Raw genomic sequence first — 20,992 nt, 5'->3', positions numbered from 1 at the left:
CGTGGTTCCAGCATTCTCTCATAGGTGAAGCCTCTATCCTCTGGTAGTTCTGAAACCTGTACTTGGCTATGCTACTTCTAATGAATAGACAATATTGATGTGTGTATTCATATAAATCTGTACAGATAATTTCATTGGTGGTTTCAAAATCTTCCAGTCTCCTGGTATCTGCAAGGTTGTAGTGTTTAGGTCACTAGCCCTCCTTTCGTGATAGCTGTAGCCGGGATCAACTGCAGTCCCAAAGATTCTCATCTTCAGCTTTGAACTACATTTTTGTGGTGCCTATGCTCCCATCTTTGTTTTGCGTGTAGTGGTATCACCATGTATCCGATGGATGTAAATGAAGTGCAATGATCCATGTATGTTTATATTTACATTTGAATTTAAAGGTAAAATTCTTATGAAAAAAAGAATTGAATCGTTTAATATTACTTGTATACCAGAGTTTGCTTGAGGAAAAGATGGAAAGGAATAAGAGGAGAATTAAGGTTGTGAAAGTAAATATAAATAAGGAGATAGATGATTGAATGTTATTTTGAACATTGAAAGGACAAAAAGTCCATTTTGATTTGACATTCTCGAGTTAATGCAAAGGATAGTAAAATGTGGGAGAAGGCTCGAGTCGCAGAGTATGTGAAAGGTAGCAGTATGTTTTCGATAAAAAAATGAAGAGACTTGCAATGTATGTAATAGCCAAAAGGAGGGAATTTATAAATTAATTGTTGACTTTTGTGCCGTGTTTCGTTGTTCCCTCTGAGAATATAGTTGATTAGGCAGTTTTTTCAAGGTAAAAGTAAAAGATTCTTATGATTCTGCATATTTTTTTATTATTTCATTTGCAATAACTATACTTATAGTGGTATCACAGATACTATGAAGTAAAGAAAATATAATACAAAAGATAGAACAGATTCTATGGCAATTTGAATAACAACATCCAAAATGATTCTTATAAAAAAAAAACTCAAACTACCAATTGAAGTCTTGTATTTAGTTCTTCCTAATTGAAAGTCAGGACATACCCAAATTTATTAGGGTTCTTTGAAGCATCATACTGAGTGAGTTTGAAGTTTTGAGAGGCAGATCCTTGGGAAGAATGAGTGGAATATCCTTTAGAAGATGATGATGTTGCACTGTGAGAGGATGGTGAAGCATATGTTCCAGCTGAGGAAGTTTGTGACGAAGAGAATGCTCCCGACTGAGAGGATGGTGAGGAAGAAAATGATGCAGCCTGCGAAGGAGATGGTGATCTAGAAGGAGCAGGACCTTTTGATGAGGAAACTTCATTGGCTTCAAAACCAATTCCTTGTCCTGCACGGAATTGAACAGTACGACGTGTACCATCATCGTCGACTACAGTGTATGTTCCACGTACATTGCCATCAGCGTCTGCAGTCTCTGATCTTGAATAGTGTTCAGAGTCAAAGGCAAAGTTATAGGAGGCATCTGCATTAGAATTAGCGAGTGGGTCAATGAATGGGACTGTGCTTACTGGAGTAATCCTACCAGTAGGCTGACCTGAAGGTGCTCCAGGGACGATAGGACCTACAGGTATATGGGATCCTTCAGCAATAAATCCCGTATCAGAACCAGCTTGATATTGGATCTCTCTTCGTTGACCATCATCAGCAACAAAGGCAAAGTTTCCATCAACATTGTTATTCCTATCACCTGCTTCTTTCCTGGAGTGACTGGATGTGTCATATTCAAAAGCATAAGTTCCATCTGGTCTCAATTCACCGCGAGTATTAGCTTCCTCAAAACGAGATCCAATTGAGGAGGAAGAGGAGCCAGAAGAATATGTTTGGGGAGCAGAAGGTCGCCGACCAGAGAGATTTGTAGTGGAAGAACTGAAAGGGGTAGCAGATGGAGCTCTGTAAGATGATACACCAGATGACTGAGAGGAAAGAGGGGTATTAGAAGAGGGAGGTGTTGGCAAATGATCTCCTGATGCAACGAAGCCTCTGTTCGCTCCAGCTTGATAATCAACTCTCCTGGTCACTCCATCATCAGCAATGAAAGAAAACTGTCCTTCAACATTAAGGTTAGCATCAGCAGATTCGGAACGGGAATGGTCACCAGCGTTGAAGGAGAATGCATAAGATCCATCATTATTAGATGAGGTTTGGGAAGGAGAAAAGGCTCCACTTGAGCCTGTAACAGCAGCACTAGAAGAGGATGATGATGTGGAACCCGTAGCTGGTGATTGATAACCAATGACTGAGGAGGAGGTTGGTGATGAAGATCCCGAGAATCCAGTTCTTCTGTTACCAGAGGAAAATCTATTAGCTGAAGAAGATTGTCGAGTAGCTGCTGGTGTAGATCCAGAAGATTCTGGTGTAGGAGGTGACAGTGGAAGGTCATTACCTTCTACAACAAAGCCTGTACCACGACCTGCAGTGTAAGAGTAGGTTCTTGTGATTCCATCGTCATCTGTGTAAGAATAAGATCCTCTGACATTGCCACTGGCATCGCTTTGTTCTGACCGAGACTGTCCGTCTTCAGCAAACTGGAAACCATAAGAAGCGTCAGCATTTCTGTTAGCCAGAGGATCAGAGAAAGGTGGGCGAGCCCTTGCAGCAGCATGGGCCTTATGGAAGTCAGGATGTGGTTGGGGGAGGTGACTCCCTGATGGCACAAAACCACCCTCACCAGCTGTGTATTGTAGATTGACAGAATTGCCATCAGGGTCAACATAGCCAAACCTTCCATTTTGTTGACCAACTGTGGTGGACTTGGCACTCTCGAAGGCTCCTTCACCAGTGTCATGACCATACTTGTAAGTACCATCTCTGTGAAGGACAAAGTACTGGGAACGCCTTCCTGTGCCCACTTGAGGTATGTTGTAAGCGCCATCAGGTCCGGGCAAACTTAGAGTGCTAACTGCCAGAGCAGACAACACAACCTGTGAAAGAAGAAAGACAGCATTTATATAGAGCTTTGCATTCTTAAACACGGGAAAGTAATTTGGTATGAAACAAATGAATGCTTCAGATAATTTATACGGTGGAAAACACTTACTGCCATTAGTGCTATTATCATATAGATCAATAATTATTGAATATCCACATTATGTAACAAATGATTATCTTAGGTTATATACTGTACATGGCGTAAAAGTCTTAGTGCCATTAGTGGCATCATCTTATAGGTCAGTCATTATTAAATATTCCATTGAAAAATAATCTTAATGTTATTGGTATCTTTAAGGGGTCCCCTAAATCAGTAAGCTAAAAGTAATAAAATAATCTACCCTATTACTACACTCACTCTACGCCTTTCATTCTTCAGCAGCTGATTAATGAAGGAAATCACTTTACATGAATAATCACAGACAAAGGGAGCAATAAGAAATGCATACATAGTTTCCAGTTAACCCAGAACGTTAAGTTATAGAATTGTTGTAAGTCTTTGTATTCAAGTGATGGAGATGATATTGTCAAAGTTTAACTTGATTTCTAACCTTATCTCTTTTTGTAGTTTTTCGGAATATAAGAATATAATGATGGTTATCATAAGATGAGAGAGAGAGAGAGAGAGAGAGAGAGAGAGAGAGAGAGAGAGAGAGAGAGAGAGAGAGAGAGAGAGAGAGATCCAAGTGTTATCATTACCAAGCTAATCCAGGAAGCCATTGTGAGGATGGCTGGGAGGGCGGTGTTCCTTCGGGCAATGCTGATGGCCCAAGAGTGAGCTGAAGTTGCAAAGGATCGGGTCCTTTTATACTCACGAGACAAGAGTGTCCCTCAAACGGAATCAGTGCAAGAACTGGATGGGGAGGGGCTTGTGGGGGGGTGGGGGTGGGGGGGGGGGGGGTTGTTATAAGGCATAGCCATCTGCCCATCTGCTCTTCATCCAAGGCAGGTCCCTACCCACCACCTGATGCACTCGTGAACTGGAAGTGATTGTAAATTTCCATGACAAACTGACTTCATTTTTTTTTTTATTATCTTGATTTCGATTCATGGTGGACTTTAAGAATGCTTTTTAAAACCATATTTATTTTAAGTAAATTCTATTCGTTTGTTTTTTATTTGGTTACAGGAAGGCTTCTTATATATAGTTTAGTGTTATTGAACTGGTCGTATTTTTAAGTCATGTTAAGGAAACCAGATGAAAATATTTTCTTGGTCGTTTGAGGACAGGAATTTGCCATTGAAATGTTGCAATGTAAATTAGTGAATAAATATCATAAGAAAAGATTAGTGAATCTTAGGATATGATGAAGAGTCAATGCTATTCTTCCCATATTGGCTTTCTAATAACGAGAAATACAGTATCTTAATTACTGTGTTTAGTGAATGTTTCTTTCCATCTACTGTTGAACTTTGGAACCTTCTTCCTTCAGGCTTCATTGATTAGATTTAGTAAATCGTTGGAAGTCCTTTGATCTTTGACTTAGAATTGCTGAGATTTATGAGATAGATCGTGTTGGTGGAATCGATTTCTAATTGTGAATGGATAAGTCTTTCGTGCGTTTTTGCTAATATTATTTGTACAGCTTAGTTGTCTTGCCGAGACCCAATCGTGTTTAAAGCATCTCTTGAAAATCACTGAGGCTTTTTGCGTTTTTTAAAGTTCCTAGGTAAGATCTACTGTGTTCAGGCATGATTATGGTACCTATGTACATTCTATGGTGCCTAGGAAAGATCTGTGGTGCCTTATGAGGAGATGCTGTGCTTGAGCAAGATAATTGATGCTGAGGCAAGAGATAAGGTGTGTATACAACATATTTTAGAGTAAGTGCAAGACTCCCCAGCAAGATCTCTTTTGAATAGGCAAGGTCTGTGATCTTTGACAAGATATGTTGTGCGTAGGCAATTTTTTTGTGATGTGTAGTATAGATCTTTGGTGCCTTGATAAGATATTTGATACTTAGGAAAGATATATTGTGCTTAGGTAAGATATGATTATTATTATTATTAGTCTTATTATTACTTGCTAAGGTACAACCCTAGTTGGAAAAGCAGGATGCTATAAGCCCACGGGTCCCACCTGGAAAGTAGCCTAGTTAGGAAAGGAAAGAAGAAAAACAAATATTTTAAGAGGAACAACATTAAATTAAATATCTCCTGTATAAACTATAAAAACTTTAACAAAACAAGAGGAAGAGAAACAATATAAAATAGTGTGCTCGAGTGTACCCTCAAGCAAGAGAGTTTAGGACTTAGGCAAGACCTAACGTACACAGGCATATTATATAATGGCTAGACAATATCTAATATGCTTAGGTAATTTCGGCAGTGTTTAGGTAAAATCAAATGCGACCGAGTTATCAAGACCTGTCCATCCAATCTCCTTGAAGTTGAGAGAGAGAGAGAGAGAGAGAGAGAGAGAGAGAGAGAGAGAGAGAGAGAGAGAGAGAGAGAGAGAGCACTGGCATTGCATGCTACTTTACTTTTTAAGGAATAGACAATATCTTAGTGTCCTCAAAAATCAGAGACAGTATCTCTCCTGAGAAACTGAGCCCAAGTTAGTTTTCAAGATAACAGGAGAACTGCATTTATGTTTTTCTATTTATTATTTGGTGATGAGACTTGTTTCGAATCACTTTTTGACATGGCTCTTCATCAGGACTCCATTGGTTGACTGATAGAATTACGGTTTAATATACTCTTGAAAATTTCAAGTTATGTAAATGTTTGGATAGCCTAAATTACATTAAAAATTGATGAATTAAATGTTTTAAATTCATTGAAATGAAAAATCTTAAGATAATTTTAAAATACTCAATTTTTCATACGATCATAGAATTCCATGGCAATACTTATGAGCCTTCGTCCTGGTTGAAGAATGTTAAAATTCAGTTTTGCAACAGGATTGATGTCGGTTCTTGAGGAAAGTCTTCTCTAGTTCAAAGCAGGCTAAATTCTGAGGCTTTCTCTTCTTCTTCCCCAACGTTATTCCTACATTAAGGGGTCGGGTGCCTGCGGCGCCCTCTCCAATGCCTTCTATCAAAGGCAGCCTCTTCTACCAAACCTCTTCTCTCCATATTATCATTCACCTAATCACGCCATGTACTTCTCTGCCTCCCTCTTGATCTTCTCTCCCTAACAGTTTCCCCCCACGTCCTCCTCACTCCCTCCCGACCATCCACCCTCAACAGGTGCCTACACCATCTCAGTCATGACATTCTAATCATCTCTGTAATCTTTACTACACCTGTCATTCCTAGTTCATCATTTTCCAACCTTTCAAGCTGTGGTATCCACCTCAGCATTCTCATCTCTTTTGTCAATCTTTGCTTCCTCTTTTCGTCATAAAGCCCAAGTTTCTGATCCAATCATTAACACTGATGTTATTACTGTGCTGTAGATGTTGACTTCTACCTTCATTTGCATTTTCTTATTACATACCAGTCCTGCTACCTCCTCCAATTTCTCCATGCTGCTTTTCTCCTATTCTCAACTTTGCCCTAACATCCTCCCTCCTGATTTATAGAAGACCCCAAGTTTTATAACTGCTACGCTACTTTCATGTATGGCTATCCTGTCCCTACCTTCCTTGGTGCTCACCATAGCTTCAGTTTTATCCACATTTACCCTCACGTCACCCCTTTCCAAAATTTCTTGCCATTCTACCAACCTTCTCTGTAATTCTTATTAATTTTCAGCAGTAATAACCAAATCATCTGTATATAGCAACTTCCATAACTTTTCCTCTCTGATCCCTTTACTTAACACATCCGAGACCAACACAAATAAAAACGGGCTTAATGTTGACCCCTGGTGTAATCCAACACTAACTTCAAAGGTTTCTGTTTCTCCAACAGCTGTTATTACTAATGTCCTTGTTGTTTTGTATATCATCTCTTCCATTCTAACCACCTTCTTTGGGACTTTCCTCTACCTCAAGCACCAAAACAACACTTCTCATGGTATTCTATCATAAGCCCTCTGTAAATCTACAAAAACAGAAGACCTTCTGGTTTCCCTTTAGTCTCTTTTCCTGTCCCTGCCTTACTATAAAGATGGCATCCACAGTCCCTCTCCTCCTCATGAATTCATAGTGCTATTTCACAATCTTTACAATCTCTCATGAAGTACCCTCTCTAAATCGTGAGGATTTCTCGCTCACTCATATATATAGATATGTGAACTACATTGAGCTCTTATTAAATTCCTTTTTGGAGCAGCACCTTTCCTTATGACAAATTGTGGTCTCAATGTTCCAACATTTTCTTTACAATGCTCTTTCTCTTGTTTTTCCAATAAAGTTTAAAATTCCACTAATGCAGTTTTCAAAGCTGGTCTCACTTGTGCAACGCAACTTAGACTGTGAGGCTAACTTGCTTCTCAGTATTTATAGATTTGAAGACTACATTGGTCCCTGATTCTAGTTCACGTGGACCGGCATCCCTGCTGAAAACTGCTTGAAGTCTCGTGGCTCTAGCATTCTCTCACAGGAGAAGCATCTGGACTTCCATCCAGGATATCAATGCCCTGGTAGTTCTAAAACCTGTACTTGGATATGTTACTTAGCATTCATAAGGAATAGACAATATTGATGTGTGTATTTATATGAATTTCATTGGTGGTTGTCTCGAAATTTTTCAGTTTCCTGGTATCTGCAAGATTGTAGTGTTTAGGTCACTGGCCCTCCTTTCGTGATAGCTGTAGCCGGGATCAACTGCAGTCCCAAAGGTTCTCAGCTTCAGCTCTGAACTACATGGTTGTGGTGCCTATGCTCCCATCTGTGTTTTGTGTGTGGTGGTATTGCCATGTGCCAGTGGATCTTGTAGTTGCCAATGGATGCAAATGAAGTGCAATGATCCATGTATGTTTATATTTGTATTTGAATTAAAAGATAAAATTCTTATGAAATAAAAAGAATTGAATAATTTAATATTACTTTTATACCAGTGTTCGCTTAATGAAAAGATGAAGAAGAATAAGAGGAGAATTAAGGTTGTGGAAGTAAATAGAAATAAGGAGATAGATGAGTGAATGTTATTTTGAACATTGAAAGGACAAAAATTCCAGTTTGATTCAATATTCTTGAGTTAATGTAGGCAAAGGTAAAATGAGAGAGAAGGCTCGAGTCGCAGAGTATGTGAAAGGTAGTAGAATGTTTTTAAAAAAAATTGGAAGAGACTTGCAATGTCTGTAATGGCCCAATGGGGAGGGGGGGGGGGATGTATGAATTAATTTGGAGTTGTGTGTCTTGTTCCATTATTTCTTCTGAAAAGTTAGTCAATTAGGTGGATTTTCCAAGGTAAAAAGTTAAAGATTCATATGATTCTGCATATTTTTTATTATTTCATTTGCAATAAGTATACTTATAGAGATATCACAGATACTACGAAGGAAAGAAAATATATTACAACAGATAGTACAAATTGTATGGCAATTTGTAGTTGAATTTGATCTGTTCAGTCATGTATAGAATGTCATGATACAAAATGAATCTTACAAGAAAAAACAACAACTCAAACTACTATTTGAACGAACTTGTTTTTGGTTCTTCCTAATTGAAAGTCAGGACATATCCAAATTTATTAGGGTTCTTTGAAGCATCATACTGAGTGAGTTTGAAGTTTTGGGAGGCAGATCCTTGGGAAGAATGAGTGGAATATCCTTTAGAAGATGAGGATGTTGCACTGTGAGAGGATGGTGAAGAATATGTTCCAGCAGAGGAAGTCTGTGACGAAGAGAATGCTCCTGACTGAGATGATGGTGAAGAAGAAAATGATGCAGTCTGCAATGGAGATGGTGATCTAGAAGGAGCAGGACCTTTTGATGAGGAAACTTCATTGGCTTCAAAACCAATTCCTTGTCCTGCACGGAATTGAACAGTACGACGTGTACCATCATCGTCGACTACAGTGTATGTTCCACGTACATTGCCATCAGCGTCTGCAGTCTCTGATCTTGAATACTGTTCTGAGTCAAAGGCAAAGTCATAGGAGGCATCTGCATTAGAATTAGCGAGTGGGTCAATGAATGGGACTGTGCTTACTGGGGTAATCCTACCAGTAGGCTGACCTGAAGGTGCTCCAGGGACGATGGGACCTACAGGGATATGGGATCCTTCAGCAATAAATCCTGTATCAGAACCAGCTTGATACTGGATCTGTCTTCGTTGACCATCATCAGCAACAAAGGCAAAGTTTCCATCAACATTGTTATTCCTATCACCTGCTTCTTTCCTGGAGTGACTGGATGTGTCATATTCAAAAGCATAAGTTCCATCTGGTCTCAATTCACTGCGAGTATTAGCTTCTTCAAAACGAGATCCAATTGAGGAGGAAGAGGAGCCAGAAGAGTATGTTTGGGGAGCAGAAGGTCGCCGGCCAGAGAGATTTGTAGTGGAAGAACTGAAAGAGGTAGCAGATGGAGCTCTGTAAGATGATACACCAGATGACTGAGAGGAAAGAGGTGTATTAGAAGAGGGAGGTGTTGGCAAATGATCTCCTGATGCAACGAAGCCTCTGTTCGCTCCAGCTTGATAATCAACTCTCCTGGTCACTCCATCATCAGCAATGAAAGAAAACTGTCCTTCAACATTAAGGTTAGCATCAGCAGATTCGGAACGGGAATGGTCACCAGCGTTGAAGGAGAATGCATAAGATCCATCATTATTAGGTGAGGTTTGGGAAGGAGAAAAGGCTCCACTTGAGCCTGTAACAGCAGCGTTAGAAGAGGAGGATGTGGAACCCGTAGCTGGTGATTGATAACTAATGACTGAGGAGGACGTGGGTAATGAAGATCCCGAGAATCCAGTTCTTCTGTTACCAGAGGAGAATCTATTAGCTGAAGAAGATTGTCGAGTAGCTGCTGGTGTAGATCCAGAAGATTCTGGTGTAGGAGGTGACAGTGGAAGGTCATTACCTTCTACAACAAAGCCTGTACCACGACCTGCAGTGTAAGAGTAGGTTCTTGTGATTCCATCGTCATCTGTGTAAGAATAAGATCCTCTGACATTACCACTGGCATCGCTTTGTTCTGACCGAGACTGTCCGTCTTCATTAAACTGGAAACCATAAGAAGCGTCAGCATTTCTGTTAGCCAGAGGATCAAAGAAAGGTGGGCGAGCCCTTGCAGCAGCATGGGCCTTATGGAAGTCAGGATGTGGTTGGGGGAGGTGACTCCCTGAGGGCACAAAACCACCCTCACCAGCTGTGTATTGTAGATTGACAGAATTGCCATCAGGGTCAACATAGCCAAACCTTCCATTTTGTTGACCAACTGTGGTGGACTTGGCACTCTCGAAGGCTCCTTCACCAGTGTCATGACCATACTTGTAAGTACCATCTCTGTGAAGGACAAAGTACTGGGAACGCCTTCCTGTGCCCACTTGAGGTATGTTGTAAGCGCCATCAGGTCCGGGTAAACTTAGAGTGCTAACTGCCAGAGCAGACAACACAGCCTGTGAAAGAAGAAGGCCAGCATTTATATAGAGCTTTGCACTCTTATATATCGGAAAGTAATTTGGTATGAAACAAATAAATATTTCAGATTAGTTATATGGTGTAAATCTCTCTGGGGATATTATCATATAGGTCATTCAGAAAAGAATTCATTGTTTTGATACATTTATTCATTATTGAATAACCTTACTATTATGGGATAACTTTAAGGTGTCCCTCTAGAACAGTAATTGAAAAGCAATAAAGTAATTTTCTCGATTACTATACTCAGTCTACTTTGTTAATTCTTTTGCAGTCGAATAATGATTTAAATTCTTGTGTATAAATTCACACATCAATTGCAAGGATCAATGATTACATTGTTTTAAGTTATCTCAGAACCTTAAGTGATCTTTAAAATATAGAATTATTGTCAGTCTTTGTATCCAAGTGAGGGAGATGATTTTGTCAAAGTTTAACTTAATTTATGAAATGATATTTTGGTTTTATTGAATATAATGAAAAGAATATAATGACGAGAGAGAGAGAGAGAGAGAGAGAGAGAGAGAGAGAGAGAGAGAGAGAGAGAGAGAGAGAGAGAGAGAGAGAGAGTTTATCATTACCAAGCTAATCCAGGAAGCCATTGTGAGGATGGCTGGGAGGGTGGTGTTCTTTCAAGCGACGCTGATGGCCCAAGAGTGAGGTGAAGTTGCAAAGGATCGGATCCTTTTATACCCACAACAGAAGAGAGTCCTTCAAACGGAATCAGTGTAAGAACTGGACGATGAGGGGTTGGGTGGGGGGAGATGGTATCGTCACCTGCCCAACTGCTCTACTTCCAAGGGACCCTACCCACGACCTGATGCCCTGGGGCATTTGAGGACTGGGATAGACTGTAAATTTCCATGAGAGAACTTGAATCTTTTTTTTTATCTTGATAAGGAATTGGTTATTTCAATTCACGAAGGATTTTAGAACAATTTTCAAATTGATTTTTATATTGTTTTTATTTGGATTATGAGACTCGTTTAAGACCATCTTCACTTTGAATGAATTATATTTGTTTCAGTTTTTTCCATTGGTTAATTGAGAGTTTGTTATATATAGTTAGTATTATTATATTGATCCTATTTGTTAAGAAATAAGTAGAAAACTTGCTCTTTCTCGTTTTAGATAGGGAATTTGCTTTTGAAGTTGTGGTATTACAAAATCTGTATTTAATATTTTATCGAAGGATTAGTGAGTATCTGAAGAATTAATATTAATGTTCCCATATTGACTTTCTAGTAACATTAAATCCAGTATCTTAATGACTTTCTTTCGTGTACTGTTAAAATTTGGAATCCTCTTCCTTCAGGCTTCAGGGATTAAGTTTGAGTAATGCTCTTCCTTCAGGCTTCAGGGATTAGTTTTAAGGAATCCTCTTCCTTCAGGCTTCAGGGATTAGTTTTAAGGAATCCTCTTCCTTCAGGCTTCAGGGATTAAGTTTGAGTAATGCTCTTCCTTCAGGCTTCAGGGATTAGTTTTAAGGAATCCTCTTCCTTCAGGCTTCAGGGATTAAGTTTGAGTAATGCTCTTCCTTCAGGCTTCAGGGATTAGTTTTAAGGAATCCTCTTCCTTCAGGCTTCAGGGATTAAGTTTGAGTAATGCTCTTCCTTCAGGCTTCAGGGATTAGTTTTAAGGAATCCTCTTCCTTCAGGCTTCAGGGATTAAGTTTGAGTAATGCTCTTCCTTCAGGCTTCAGGGATTAGTTTTAAGGAATCCTCTACCTTCAGGCTTCAGGGATTAAGTTTGAGTAATGCTCTTCCTTCAGGCTTCAGGGATTAGTTTTAAGGAATCCTCTTCCTTCAGGCTTCAGGGATTAAGTTTGAGTAATGCTCTTCCTTCAGGCTTCAGGGATTAGTTTTGAGGAATACTCTTCCTTCAGGCTTCAGGGATTAGGTTTGAGGAATCCTCCTTCAGGCTTTAGGGATTAGGTTTGAGGAATCCTCTTTCTTCAAGCTTAAGATTTAGGTTTGAGGAATCCATTTCCTTCAGGCTTCAGTGATTAGGATTGAGGAATCCTCTTCCTTCCGGCTTCAGTAACTAGGTTTAAGGAATCCTCATCCTTCAGGCTTCAGGGATTAGGATTGGGGAATCCTCTTCTTTCAGGCTTCAGGTATTAGGTTTTAGGAATCCTCTTGCTTCAGGCTTTAGAGATTAGGTTTGAGGAATCCTCTTTCTTCAGGCTTCAGAATTAGGTTTGAGGAATCCTCTTCCTTCAGGCTTCAGGGATTAGGTTTGAGTAATGCTCTTCCTTCAGGCTTCAGGGATTAGGTTTGAGGAACCCTCTTTCTTCAGGGTTCAAGTATTAGGTTTGAGAAATCCTCTTCCTTTAGGCTTCAGGGATTAGGTTTGAGGAATCCTCTTCTTTCAGGGATTAGGTTTGAGGAATCCTCTTCCTTCAGGGATTAGGTTTGAGGAATCCTCTTCCTTCAGGCTTCAGGGATTAGGTTTGAGGAATCCTCTTCCTTCAGGTTTCACGGATTAGGTTTGAGGAACCCTCTTTCTAAAGGGTTCAGGTATAGGTTTGAGGAATCCTCTTCCTTCAGGCTTCAAGGATTTGGTTTGAGGAATCCTCTTTCTTCAGGCTTCAGGGATTAGGTTTGAGGAGCCCTCTTTCTTCAGGGTTCATGTATTAGGTTTGAGGAATCCTCTTCCTTCAGGCTTCAAGGATCAGGCTTGAGGAATCCTCTTCCTTTAGGCTTCAGAGATTAGGTTTGAGGAACCATTTTTCCTCAAGGTTCAGGTATTAGGTTTGAGGAATCCTCTTCTTTCAGGCTTCAGGGATTAGGTTTGAGGAATCATCTTCCTTCAGGCTTCAGGTATTAGGTTTGAGGAATCCTCTTCCTTCAGGCTTCAGGGATTATGTTTGAGGAATTCTTTTCCTTCAGGCTTCAGGGATTAGGTTTGAGGAATCCTCTTCCTTCAGGCTTCAGGGATTAGGTTTGAGGAATCCTCTTCCTTCACGCTTCAGGTATTAGGGTTGAGGAATCCTCTTCCTTCAGGCTTCAGGGATTATGTTTGAGGAATCCTCTTCCTTCAGGCTTCAGGGATTAGGTTTGAGTAATGCTCTTCCTTCAGGCTTCAGGGATTAGGTTTGAGGAACCCTCTTTCTTCAGGGTTCAAGTATTAGGTTTGAGAAATCCTCTTCCTTTAGGCTTCAGGGATTAGGTTTGAGGAATCCTCTTCTTTCGAGGATTAGGTTTGAGGAATCCTCTTCCTTCAGGGATTAGGTTTGAGGAATCCTCTTCCTTCAGGGATTAGGTTTGAGGAATCCTCTTCCTTCAGGCTTCAGGGATTAGGTTTGAGGAATGCTCTTCTTTCAGGCTTCAGGTATTAGGGTTGAGGAATCTTCTTCTTTCAGGCTTCAAGGATTATGTTTGAGGAATTCTCTCCCTTCTGGCTTCAGGGATTATGTTTGAGGAATTCTCTTCCTTCAGGCTTCAGGGATTAGGTTTGAGGAGTCCTCTTCCTTCAGGCTTCAGGGCTTAGGTTTTAGGAATCCTCTTCCTTCAGGCTTCAGGTATTAGGTTTGAGGAATCCTCTTCCTTCAGGCTTTAGGGCTTAGGTCTGAGGAATCCTCTTCCTTCAGGCTTCAGGTATTAGGTTTGAGGAATCCTCTTCCTTCAGGCTTCCGGGATTAGATATGAGGAATCCTCTTCCTTCAGGCTTTAGGGATTAGGTTTGAAGAATCCTCTTCCTTCAGGCTTCAGGTATTAGGTTTGAGGAATCCTCTTCCTTCAGGCTTCAGGGATTATGTTTGAGGAATTCTCTTCCTTCAGGCTTCAGGGATTAGGTTTGAGGAATACTCTTCCTTCAGGCTTCAGGGATTAGGTTTGAGGAATCCTCTTCCTTCAGGCTTCAGGTATTAGGTTTGAGGAATCTTCTTCCTTCAGGCTTCAGGTATTAGGTTTGAGGAATCCTCTTCCTTCAGGCTTCAGGTATTAGGTTTGAGGAATCCTCTTCCTTCAGGCTTCAGGTATTAGGTTTGAGGAATCCTCTTCCTTCAGGCTTCAGGTATTAGGTTTGAGGAATACTCTTCTTTCAGGCTTCAGGGATTATGTTTGAGGAATTCTCTTCCTTCAGGCTTCAGGGATAAGGTTTGAGGAATCCTCTTCCTTCAGGTTTCAGGGATTAGGTTTGAGGAATCCTCTTCCTTCAGGCTTTAGGTAATAGGGTTGAGGAATCCTCTTCCTTCAGGCTTCAGGGATTATGTTTGAGGAATTCTCTTCCTTCAGGCTTCAGGGATTAGGTTTGAGGAATTCTCTTCCTTCAGGCTTCAGGGATTAGGTTTGAGGAATTCTCTTCCTTCAGGCTTCAGGGATTAGGTTTGAGGAATCCTCTACCTTCAGGCTTTAGGGATTAGGTTTGAGGAATCCTCTACCTTCAGGCTTTAGGGATTAGGTTTGAGGAATCCTCTTCCTTCAGGCTATAGCGATTAGGTTTGAGGAATCCTTTTCCTTTAAGATTCATGGATTAGGCAAATCGTTTTAGCTCCTTCGAGGTTCTTTGAATTATGTCGCTGAAATGAAGCAATGGATTGATTGGATCCTGTTGATTGGGAGTGCCAAGATTAAATATTTGTCATTTTAGAGGGAGTCGATACCAATATTGAATAATGAATTATTCTTTAGTGTGTTTTTGCTCTTGTTTTTGTTGTAAAACTTAGTTGTCTTGGCAAGATTCAGTCATGTTTGAAGCATCTCCTGGAAATAACAGTTGCCTCTGGCTTATTGTAGTCCCCAAGTTAGATCTTCAGTGCCCAGACTTGAGTATGATGTTTAGGTAAAATCTATGATGCCTCTGAAAGTTCTGTTGGGTCTAAGCGAGGTTATTGTGTCTAGGCAATATTTGAAGTGCCTAATGAAGGTATATAGTGCTTGGGCAATATTTCTGGTTCTTAGGCAAGATCCTTAGCGTTTAGACAAGGTCTGCGGTGTTTAGGCAAGAAATATGGTGTGTAAGTAAAATATTTTAGTGTAAATGCAAGACTCTCCAGCAAGATTTCTGTTCAATAGGCAAGGTCTGCGATCACTGAGAGGATATGTTGTGCCAAGAAAAGTTTTTGTGATGTGTAATAAAGATCTTTGATGCCTTGGTAAGATATCTATTGCCTTGGTAAGATCTGATGGGCATAGGCAAGACCCTATTGTACAAAGGCAGGATGTATAATGGCTAGACAATATCTAATATACTTAGACAATTTCGTTGGTGTTTAGATAAGATCAAATGTGACTGGCAGTTATCAAAACCACAGAGAGAGAGAGAGAGAGAGAGAGAGAGAGAGAGAGAGAGAGAGAGAGAGAGAGAGAGAGAGAGAGAGCACTTTGGCATGTTACATTACATTCATAATGAATAAACAATATCTATTATATGTTGTTGACATTTGTTTCGAATCACTTTATTACATGACTTCATCAGGACTGCATTAGTTGACTAATAGAATTACACTTTAATATAGTGTGGAAAATATTAAGTTACAAAAATATTTGAATAGTCCAAAATACATTAACAACAATAGCAAGCAGAGATTTCTGACCTTCGCCAAAGGTTATATGGAGTCGTCCATGGCTTAAGATCTATCTGTTGTGGGACTTTCGTCGAAATTTCTCTATGTTTTGACGTTATCTTTAAAATGCAAATTCGAATTTAGAATCCAGATCTGGATCCGGTTCATCTCCAAAATTTTATTGGATCGTCCATGACCTAATAACTACCTGTGGTGAAACTTTTGTCAAAATCCGTCAAATAGTTTTGACGTTATCTTTAAAATTGTTAAAAAGGGAAATTTGAATCTGGAATCTGTATCCCGATCATCTTCAAAATTGAAAGGGGTTGTCTACGACCTAAGATATATCTGTCGGGAAAATTTCGTCAAATTCCATCAAGTAGTTTTAATGTAATCCAGTTTATAGCCACAGTGGCAAATATATAAATGAATAAAGTAGAATCCGAAACCGGATCATATCCAAAATTTAATGTGGTCTTCCGTAACCTAAGCTTTATCTGTGGTAAAAATTCCATCAAAATCCGTCAAGTAATTTTGATGTTATTTTTAAGATGGCGTAAAATGCAAATCCAGATCGGCAATCCGGATCTGGATCATCTCTAAATTTTCTTAGTGGCATCCAGGACTAAAGATCTATCTGTGGTGAAGATTATGTCAAAATCCATCAAGAACATTTGACGTAATCCTGTTCACAGACACTAATACAGACAAATAAACCGACTTGATTGCATAATCTCCTTAGCGGGGGTAAAATTTGCAAAAATAAATTTTTAAGATTCTTTTAAATGAAAAACATTGAGATCAAATTTGAAATACTTGAGAGATTATTTCATAATACTTTATGGAATTCCATGACAACAATCACAAGACCTCCCCCTCGTCAACGCAGCTTTAGAATTCATCTTTGCAATGGGATTAATTTTGGTTCTTGAGGAAAGTGTTCTCTTGTTCAAAGCAGACTAAATCTGGAAGCTTTCTCGGTCCCTGATAGATTTATATTTTCGAATTGCATTGATCTCGAATTCAATTCCTTTTGGAGCTGTGACTTTCCTTATGACAAATTGTGGTCACGATGTTCCAACATTTTCTTTACTATGAAGTAATTTCGGCATGCCCTTTCTCTTGTTTTTCTGACATAGCTCAAAATTCCACTATTGCAGAGTTTTCAAAGTTGGTCTTGCTTGTGCAACACACCCTAGACTAATGCTTACTGGCCCCCTCTGAATTTGTAGATATGAAGACTAGGTTGGTCCCTGATGACAATTCCTGTGGAACGGCATCCCTGCCCAAAACAGCTTGAAGTTTCGTGGTTCCAACATTCTCTCATAGGTGAAGCCTCTATCCTCTGGTAGTTCTGAAACCTGTACTTGGCTATGCTACTTCTAATGAATAGACAATATTGATGTGTGTATTCATATAAATCTGTACAGATAATTTCATTGGTGGTTTCAAAATCTTCCAGTCTCCTGGTATCTGCAAGGTTGTAGTGTTTAGGTCACTAGCCCTCCTTTCGTGATAGCTGTAGCCGGGATCAACTGCAGTCCCAAAGATTCTCATCTTCAGCTTTGAACTACATTTTTGTGGTGCCTATGCTCCCATCTTTGTTTTGCGCGTAGTGGTATTACCATGTATCCGATGGATGTAAATGAAGTGCAATGATCCATGTATGTTTATATTTACATTGGAATTTAAAGATAAAATTCTTATGAAAAAAGAATTGAATCGTTTAATATTACTTGTATACCAGAGTTTGCTTGAGGAAAAGATGGAAAGGAATAAGAGGAGAATTAAGGTTGTGAAAGTAAATAGAAATAAGGAGATAGATGAGTGAATGTTATTTTGAACATTGAAAGGACAAAAAGTCCATTTTGATTTGATATTCTCGAGTTAATGCAAAGGATAGTAAAATGTGGGAGAAGGCTCGAGTCGCAGAGTATGTGAAAGGTAGCAGTATGTTTTCGAAAAAAAAATGAAGAGACTTGCAATGTATGTAATAGCCAAAAGGAGGGAATTTATAAATTAATTGTTGACTTTTGTGCCGTGTTTCGTTGTTCCCTCTGAGAATATAGTTGATTAGGCAGTTTTTCAAGGTAAAAGTAAAAGATTCTTATGATTCTGCATATTTTTTTATCATTTCATTTGCAATAACTATACTTATAGTGGTATCACAGATACTATGAAGTAAAGAAAATATAATACAAAAGATAGAACAGATTCTATGGCAATTTGAATAACAACATCCAAAATGATTCTTATAAAAAAAAAACTCAAACTACCAATTGAAGTTTTGTATTTAGTTCTTCCTAATTGAAAGTCAAGACATACCCAGATTTATTAGGGTTCTTTGAAGCCTCATATTGAGTAAGTTTGAAATTCTGCGAAGCAGATCCTTGGGAAGAATGAGCAGAATATCCTTTAGAAGATGATGATGTTGCACTGTGAGAGGATGGTGAAGCGTATGTTCCAGCTAAGGAAGTTTGTGACGAAGAGAATGCTCCCGACTGAGATGATGGTGAGGAAGAAAATGATGCAGTCTGCGAAGGAGATGGTGATCTAGAAGGAGCAGGACCTTTTGATGAGGAAACTTCATTGGCTTCAAAACCAATTCCTTGTCCTGCACGGAATTGAACAGTACGACGTGTACCATCATCGTCGACTACAGTGTATGTTCCACGTACATTGCCATCAGCGTCTGCAGTCTCTGATCTTGAATACTGTTCTGAGTCAAAGGCAAAGTTATAGGAGGCATCTGCATTAGAATTGGCGAGTGGGTCAATGAATGGGACTGTGCTTACTGGGGTAATCCTACCAGTAGGCTGACCTGAAGGTGCTCCAGGGACGATAGGACCTACAGGGATATGGGATCCTTCAGCAATAAATCCTGTATCAGAACCAGCTTGATACTGGATCTGTCTTCGTTGACCATCATCAGCAACAAAGGCAAAGTTTCCATCAACATTGTTATTCCTATCACCTGCTTCTTTCCTGGAGTGACTGGATGTGTCATATTCAAAGGCATAAGTTCCATCTGGTCTCAATTCACTTCGAGTATTAGCTTCCTCAAAACGAGATCCAATTGAGGAGGAAGAGGAGCCAGAAGAGTATGTTTGGGGAGCAGAAGGTCGCCGGCCAGAGAGATTTGTAGTGGAAGAACTGAAAGAGGTAGCAGATGGAGCTCTGTAAGATGATACACCAGATGACTGAGAGGAAAGAGGTGTATTAGAAGAGGGAGGTGTTGGCAAATGATCTCCTGATGCAACGAAGCCTCTGTTAGCTCCAGCTTGATAATCAACTCTCCTGGTCACTCCATCATCAGCAATGAAAGAAAACTGTCCTTCAACATTAAGGTTAGCATCAGCAGATTCAGAACGGGAATGGTCACCAGCGTTGAAGGAGAATGCATAAGATCCATCATTATTAGGTGAGGTTTGAGAAGGAGAAAAGGCTCCACTTGAGGAGGATGTTGTGGAACTAGTAGCTGGTGATTGATAACTAATGACTGAGGAGGAGGTAGGTGATGAAGATCCCGAGAATCCAGTTCTTCTGTTACCAGAGGAGAATCTATTAGCTGAAGAAGATTGTCGAGTAGCTGCTGGCGTAGATCCAGAAGATTCTGGTGTAGGAGGTGACAGTGGAAGGTCATTACCTTCTACAACAAAGCCTGTATCACGACCTGCAGTGTAAGAGTAGGTTCTTGTGATTCCATCGTCATCTGTGTAAGAATAAGATCCTCTGACATTGCCACTGGCATCGCTTTGTTCTGATCGAGACTGTCCGTCTTCTGCAAACTGGAAACCATAAGAAGCGTCAGCATTTCTGTTAGCCAGAGGATCAGAGAAAGGTGGGCGAGCCCTTGCAGCAGCATGGGCCTTATGGAAGTCAGGATGTGGTTGGGGGAGGTGACTCCCTGAGGGCACAAAACCACCCTCACCAGCTGTGTATTGTAGATTGACAGAATTGCCATCAGGGTCAACATAGCCAAACCTTCCATTTTGTTGACCAACTGTAGTGGACTTGGCACTCTCGAAGGCTCCTTCACCAGTGTCATGACCATACTTGTAAGTACCATCTCTGTGAAGGACAAAGTACTGGGAACGCCTTCCTGTGCCCACTTGAGGTATGTTGTAAGCGCCATCAGGTCCGGGTAAACTTAGAGTGCTAACTGCCAGAGCAGACAACACAGCCTGTGAAAGAAGGAGGCCAGCATTTATATAGAGCTTTGCACTCTTATACATTGGAAAGTATTTTGGTATGAAACAAATAAATATTTCAGATTAGTTATATGGTGTAAATCTCTCTGGGGTTATTATCATATAGGTCATTTAGAAAAGAATTCATTGTTTTGATACATTTATTCATTATTGAATAACCTTACTATTATGGGATAACTTTAAGGTGTCCCTCTAGAACAGTAATTGAAAAGCAATAAAGTAATTTTCTCGATTACTATACTCAGTCTACTTTGTTAATTCTTTTGCAGTCGAATAATGATTTAAATTCTTGTGTATAAATTCACACATCAATTGCAAGGATCAATGATTACATTGTTTTAAGTTATCTCAGAACCTTAAGTGATCTTTAAAATATAGAATTATTGTCAGTCTTTGTATCCAAGTGAGGGAGATGATTTTGTCAAAGTTTAACTTAATTTATGAAATGATATTTTGGTTTTATTGAATATAATGAAAAGAATATAATGACGAGACAGAGAGAGAGAGAGAGAGAGAGAGAGAGAGAGAGAGAGAGAGAGAGAGAGAGAGAGAGAGAGAGAGAGAGAGAGAGAGAGTTTATCATTACCAAGCTAATCCAGGAAGCCATTGTGAGGATGGCTGGGAGGGTGGTGTTCCTTCAAGCGACGCTGATGGCCCAAGAGTGAGGTGAAGTTGCAAAGGATCGGATCCTTTTATACCCACAACAGAAGAGAGTCCTTCAAACGGAATCAGTGTAAGAACTGGACGATGAGGGGTTGGGTGGGGGGAGATGGTATCGTCACCTGCCCAACTGCTCTACTTCCAAGGGACCCTACCCACGACCTGATGCCCTGGGGCATTTGAGGACTGGGATAGACTGTAAATTTCCATGAGAGAACTTGAATC

General features: G+C 39.9%; 3 protein-coding genes across 3 annotated transcripts; all 3 read right to left on the bottom strand.

Moving 5' to 3' along the window:
- Positions 1–891: 891 nt before the first annotated feature.
- LOC137642803 (sericin 1-like) lies at positions 892–3,714 on the bottom strand. Its single transcript, XM_068375673.1, has 2 exons — positions 3,612–3,714; positions 892–2,905 (listed from the first exon to the last, which is right to left on the bottom strand). The coding sequence occupies exons 1-2, from the start codon at positions 3,630–3,632 to the stop codon at positions 1,001–1,003; spliced, it is 1,926 nt and encodes a 641-aa protein (XP_068231774.1). The 5' UTR covers positions 3,633–3,714; the 3' UTR covers positions 892–1,000.
- Positions 3,715–8,369: 4,655 nt separating this feature from the next.
- LOC137642797 (sericin 1-like) lies at positions 8,370–11,008 on the bottom strand. The gene is made up of 2 exons (XM_068375661.1): positions 10,969–11,008; positions 8,370–10,365 (listed from the first exon to the last, which is right to left on the bottom strand). Exons 1-2 carry the CDS (start codon positions 10,987–10,989, stop codon positions 8,464–8,466), a joined length of 1,923 nt encoding a protein of 640 aa, XP_068231762.1. The 5' UTR covers positions 10,990–11,008; the 3' UTR covers positions 8,370–8,463.
- Positions 11,009–18,129: 7,121 nt separating this feature from the next.
- Positions 18,130–20,767, bottom strand: LOC137642790 (sericin 1-like). The gene is made up of 2 exons (XM_068375647.1): positions 20,694–20,767; positions 18,130–20,080 (listed from the first exon to the last, which is right to left on the bottom strand). The coding sequence occupies exons 1-2, from the start codon at positions 20,712–20,714 to the stop codon at positions 18,200–18,202; spliced, it is 1,902 nt and encodes a 633-aa protein (XP_068231748.1). The 5' UTR covers positions 20,715–20,767; the 3' UTR covers positions 18,130–18,199.
- Between the last annotated feature and the right edge of the window lie 225 nt (positions 20,768–20,992).

Source organism: Palaemon carinicauda, chromosome 1, assembly GCF_036898095.1.
Source record: "Palaemon carinicauda isolate YSFRI2023 chromosome 1, ASM3689809v2, whole genome shotgun sequence".
In the NCBI taxonomy this organism is placed as follows: domain Eukaryota; kingdom Metazoa; phylum Arthropoda; class Malacostraca; order Decapoda; family Palaemonidae; genus Palaemon; species Palaemon carinicauda.
The sequence above is the reverse complement of the archived record's forward strand: the minus strand, read 5'-3'. Positions and strand labels throughout refer to the sequence as shown.